Genomic DNA, 6,343 nt, shown 5'->3' on the forward strand with positions numbered 1-6,343 from the left:
AATTCATGATTTTGGAATGAGGATTAATTAAATTTCCATTAAGACTTAACACTTTAGAATTGTTTTTATTTCAACATATAAATTAGCTTTCTTACTTTCATTTCTTTTAATAACGTGATTTGCCTAAATAAACGTATTCAGAACTCACTTTGTGCATCTTGTGACGTACCGGTAGTCTAGAAATTATGGGTCGGCTTATACGCGGGTCATGCACTTTATAAGTTTTACCAATTCAGTTTGGGGGAGTCAGCTTATACGCGAACGGGCTTATACGCGAGTTTATATGGTACATCTTTTGTATCAAATAAAAGAGGTTGAATACAAGATAAGTTCAGTCATCAGACCCCAGTTCCTACCCTCCCTCAGCAGTTTTCTCGATATCTAGTGCAAATGGCATAGCTTTTTTTTAAAGCCGTCTATTTTTTTTAGTGGTCCCATGGTAGCTTGTACCCTCGTGTATTGTGCTGTGTTTTTGGATGCCATTATGTGTAAGTTATTGAGGGAGAGGTTTATGTTATGCCCAAAACTGCACAAAGACATCTACTTAACTTGCCACTGAATTCAGAGATGATGCTGGGGCATGCAAGTGTGCAAAGCATGCCAAATTTGTACAAGTTTGTAAAAGTAGTGATGTGTGAGAGCTACACATTAGTTTAGTCATTCATATAATAATGTATTCTGTGCAGTTTACAATTTTTTATCTGTTTAATTTTATAGTGCTTGCTGATACATAAGTTTTGTCTGAATTAGTCTAGTGGTGCTTGTTGCAGCATGTATTTTAGAGTGGCAATTGTTTACATCTATCTCTGTGTACTTCATCTTGGTTGTTAAACTAAATCTGATTGGTACAGTTGTGCTCTGGAACAAGCATTATCATTTTAACCTTACATTCATCAAGGAAATTTTAGAAATGTTTGTTAAAATATGGGCTACCTAAATGTCCAGATGATGATTTCATTAAGCAAATACTGGCTGATAATGGCGATGATGATTTCATTAAGCTGGCTGATAATGGTGATGATGATTTAATTAAGTAAATACTGGCTGATAATGGCGATGATTTCATTAAGCAGATACTGGCTGATAATGGCGATGATGAATTCATTAAGCTGGCTGATAATGGTGATGATGATTTAGTTAAGCAAATACTGGCTGATAATGGCGATGATTTCGTTAAGCAAATACTGGCTGATAATGGCTATGATGATTTCATTAAGCTGGCTGATAACGGCAATGATGATTTCACTAAGCAAATACTGGCTGATAATGGCAATGATGATTTCATTAAGCAAATGCTGGCTGATAATGGTATTGATGACAACGATTTTGAGTTTTGAAGTACACCTCTCCCTCGATAACTCGTGCACAACGGGGTCCACAAACATAGACTGCACTATAAGCGAGGTGCGAGTTACCGAGGGACCTCCAAAAATTGAAAAAAATCACTTTGACATCGAGAAAACCGGGGGGGGAGGGGCATTAGGGAACTGGGCTGTTTAATGACTGAATCCTCATTTTACAATCACGTTGATAATAATTTTTAATAATGCGCTTTTTCTAATGAAGTTGTTCATTATTCTGTTTAAATACCATATTTTTTTTCTCAAAATATCCAACATATGAAAGATCGTTCCAACTGGTTTGAACAAATTTCACGTGTATGCAAAAAATCTGTGTATTACATCACTGCTTTTTGTTTTATTGATGAGTCTGGTTCCCGTAGTGGTATATAATAGTATCTTGCCAAATCGGTAGTCCACAATTTGGGAACTAGACTAACTGTTCATACACCACCTTTTTTTCAAAAACACGTGACATTTATTTCGTGACACGTCGAAATTAAATTTTTTATTGTTCAATTAGTACAATGTTAATGTCTTGATTTCATTGGAAGTAATAATAAAATTTCTTATCATCCCAGAGGATATCTCTAAATGCCAGTTAAAGAATTCTCTGAAACTCGCTTGCCCACAATGGTCCGTATCTGTGTAATCAAGCTCTTTATTTTACGAAGTATTCTTTTTGCTTTTGCTGGCTTGTTAGCTTTGATCACAGTTATGAGAGTCAATTACTTTAAGGTAGTTTCTGTTACATACACAATAACGTTTAATACAGTGTTCGATTGATCAAATGAAGCGAGTTCACCCGACATATGACTGAGGCCGCTAGATTTTAAGTTAGTCCGATTTTTGTGCCTTTTAACTTTTCTTTTATTCCACCTCCTTTTTTTATTCAAAAGACATAATTAACGTGATAATATAAAGGAGGCCAGCTTTTAATTCAGTGCAACAATACAACAAATGCTTCCACAAGTCAGTTATCAAAACACGGTGGGCACTTAATTTGGTTCTCAGAGAAACGCTTGCGGACATAGCTGTTACGGTAGATTGACGCATTTTACGTTTAATTACAAATGGACACATTGCACTTGTGACGATTACACTTAAAAGGAACTAAAAGATGGAACTAGAACACAAATTTCAATTGATAAAAAATTTATTTAATTTGTATTTATTTATTAAAGTACTGCCTCCACTTGGCGTAAGTGACATTTTCATTGATCGAAATTTCCTTGCATATCGTTAATTGCGGTGTACTAGGAATGTCATTTGGAAAGACAATGTAAAAAATTGAATGAGTTATTTTTAAATTTGATATTTCATAGTGTTGATTAAAATTTCCAGGTCCTATCTACAGTTTTCAATGATAAAACGGGCGATACAACAAAGTTTCTGTTACCAATTTTGATCGTGATTTTCTTCAAGTTCAACAAATAGGGATACATTTTTGGGGTATTTTCAGGTTTTAAAAAATGGGATCCATACCTGACACCGCGTTATAAGCGGGTTCGCGAGTTATCAGGGCTCAAGTTATCGAGGGAGTGGTGTATATCAGCTGAAAAAATGTTACTGGAAATACCAGTGAATGATTTTAAGCCTTAAAATGATGTTGAATACAAGTCCAGTGTATGTGTGGGGTACCAGAATGTCGTTATGATGTAGCACGAAACTAATTAAGAACTGATCAAAGATGGTTTGTGGTTTTGTGGGGTTAATGCCATTTTTCATTACATTAAGTAGCATTTCAAATCAAATGTAAAAATAGAAAAATTCTAAAACAAACTAAAATACAAGCAATTTAAACATAGAGTGCAATTTTCAGTTCTTTTCTCAAGCAAGTCAGCATTGAGGGATTTTGTGCTGCAAAACTATATAGCACTTTAAGCTGGATAAGCCAGCTATGCATATGTCCCCTGCAGACTGTTAAAGGGGGTTCTTGACATAGAACAATATTTATACATGGATAAGGACCAGGTTAAGCTCAGAAACAATCTACAGATTATTGCTTATACAACCAGAGGGGACATCTTTTGGTGATTTTGGTTAAAATAGAGCCCTAACTCAGCTGAACGAGAGAGAGGTATTTAGGTGTTTTCTAATTGGTGATATATCCTCCCTGTTCTTTTGCCTACTCTCCTCTTCTAAGGTGACATGGGGGGAGAATCCCCCTTTAGATAAAATCCTGGCAGCATCTCAGGTTGATTGAAATAACAGTATCAGTTATGTGCTTTCACATACATCATGAGCAGTACCAGTCAACTGTTGTGAAATATCTTGTCACTTGCATCTGATGAATAAATTTAGATTATTCTGAAATGTTGCTGATGTGCTTTTTTATACCAGTGAATAAAGGCGAGTTTCAACAAAAATATTACAATGCAAAAATGGACCGCTCTGGTGGCCTAGTGGTTAGAGCATCCACCTCGGATGCGGGAGGTTGTGGGTTCGATCCCCGGCCGAGTCATACCAAAGACTTTCAAAAATGGTACTAACAGCTGCCTCACTAGGTGCTCAGCTTTAAAAGGTTAGTGTTAGGACTGGTCGGCCTCTTGTCAGGATAATGTGACTGGGTGGGACATCATGCTGCATGTCTGTGGCATGATGCCCCAGTGCTAGACATCACTATAAACTGCCACACTGCAGACATCGTAGCGATATGACTGAAAAATTGTTAAAGCTACATTAAAAATCCAGATCACACACACACAATGCAAAAATGCAGAATTTACAGAATTTGTTTTTATCAGATGCTAAAATATGATGGTTTGCAAATGATATTTTCTTTTTCATTTTAGGAAATACAAGTTCTGACCAGAAAGAACCTACCCCATTTATCATTGAATGGATTCCTGACATTTTGCCAAAGTCCCACATTGGGGAACTTAGGATCAAGTTCGAATATGGTCACCAGCGAAATGGCCATATAGAACACAGAATTCCTACTTCAGAAGTTCCACTTCAGACAATTCATGTACAGGAACTGCCTACATGACCTTGCTGCTGACACCCATAGCTATTCGACAGAAAAAAGAAATAAGTGCTTACTAAGGAATGCAGTGTGAAAGAAAGCAACTTTTAGAAAATGCACAAATTATTGGAACATTGGTATGGGCATAACAACTAAATTGCCAGCATGCCTAAATGGTCATTTTCTTTGTTGCACTAAAGGAACAGTAATGGAAAAACAAAAATCTCGTCAGTAATGCATGCTATCAAAACTTAGTGGATGTAGGTAAAGAAGAAAACAGAACATTTTAACTGGTCAAATCATTAATAGGTACCAAAAAAAGCCTGGCAGTTGAAGATGAAACAGCCTTGCATCAGTAGTAGGTGTTAAATTTGTATTTATATATAATGAATGAAAATACAGTCATTGTCAAAACAGCAGTCCAAGTTTTATTTGCTAAAATTTTTGACAGTTCTCTGTTTTCAAAAAGGATAATGTGACTGTTTTGAAAGGAGAGTTTTCAGTGGAGATGAACATTCATGGGATTTATAACATGATGATGAACAATTTGTCATTAAAGCAGTAATGGTCTTTCTACCATGCAAGAATGAAATTGTTGTTGGTTCTTTTTAGTGGCATTTTTGACATATAATTGACTATATTGTGCCAAGGAAATGGGAGCAATGTGCCTTCCAAAGAACACACAAGGCAGCTGACACAGGCTGGCCTGGGTAAATATTGAACTCGCATTTACGATTACGAGTCTGACACTCGACAAGCTGAGCTACTGTGGCTCCCAGTAAAAATGAGAATATGGTTAGCCATTGTTAACAATGGACGAATGTATTTTCAAGATGATGCAAATTCGTTGCTGATATTCTGTACATCCATGCTCGCAGTAAGAAATTTAATTACATGTGCACCAAACATGCACATGATATTTTTTGTTTGTTTTTACATTTACAAGTCAAAAGTATCACATGTCTACTGTGTTATTTATGTTAATATAGCCATATCATAATTTTAATGTATTGAACACAAATGCTAATAGCATCTTGCAAAGTAATAGCATAGCAGCTGAGACATCTGAATGTATTTTGAAGTCATTTCTCTGTACCATTCTTCAGTTTGTTTAAATCAGTATTTTTTGTTATGAGCAGTGTTGGCAGTCATTCATGGTCATTGAAAGTCAATGAGAAATGAACACCTCAATTCCAGGCCTTGAAAGTCATTTATATTTCACCTAGGTCATTGAAAGTCATTGAATTTTAGCGATTTTGTTTTAAAAAATAAAAAGTGATTGAAAATGTTACTTTCGAGTCATTTATTTTACATTGTGTCATGATTGGCTGTAGGGTTTGATTTTCTCTCCTTATGCTAGCAATTCCACTATTAGCCTATCGTAATCCACATTTAGTAATCGGATATCATGCATAGCGCCCCTTTCACATAATGTCATTAACACTCTTTGACATCACAAAGTTTAATTATCACATTGGGTCCAGGACAAGACATTCTGTCATAGTTTGAATCATGCATCGAGGAAGTTTTACAAATGCATGTTTAAATATGGGCTACCTAGACATTCCAAAAGGGCTTAGTCAGTTTGGCATATAGGTCTACTGGCTGACAATAGTGATGTCAGTTTATTTTAAAGGTATGAATTACATCAGATTATTGAAACTAGAAAAGTGTTAAAAGTGAGAATTTTTGCTGAAGCGCCTCGACTAAAATGGAGCTTTGAATTTTGAGTGGGTCACACATGTAATCAAAACCAGAAATGATGTCATTTTAAAAGCTCGACAATATGCTACACTGCCATTGTATGTCAACTTTTGACCAAAATCATACCATGTGACAATTTCATAACTTTTCAAACACTAGATATGTAATTTCAATAGGTGTGATCACCAGTTAAGATGTCTAAACTTCTGGACTATTAATTTGGTGATTGTTAGCACCAATCTATGGACTTATAAACACAAATTAACTCCATATTCTTGAGGAGCGTTTTAAAATTTTGTCTGGATATTTTATTTACTAAGTTTACAGGTAC

The 6,343-nt window shown here is 35.6% G+C and overlaps 1 protein-coding gene across 2 annotated transcripts in view; it reads left to right on the top strand.

Moving 5' to 3' along the window:
- Positions 1 to 5,599, top strand: part of LOC149794994 (uncharacterized protein C2orf42-like) — a 47,527-nt gene extending 41,928 nt beyond the window's left edge. For both annotated transcript variants that reach the window (XM_089964656.1, XM_089964657.1), the window contains exon 9: positions 4,136 to 5,599. In XM_089964656.1, the coding sequence (XP_089820782.1) occupies positions 4,136 to 4,332 (197 nt within the window). In that variant the 3' untranslated portion in view covers positions 4,333 to 5,599. The remainder of the gene's footprint in view (positions 1 to 4,135) is intronic.
- The last annotated feature ends 744 nt before the right edge of the window (positions 5,600 to 6,343 follow it).

Source organism: Sinohyriopsis cumingii, chromosome 7, assembly GCF_028554795.1.
Source record: "Sinohyriopsis cumingii isolate HCF-2022 chromosome 7, ASM2855479v2, whole genome shotgun sequence".
NCBI classification, from domain to species: domain Eukaryota; kingdom Metazoa; phylum Mollusca; class Bivalvia; order Unionida; family Unionidae; genus Sinohyriopsis; species Sinohyriopsis cumingii.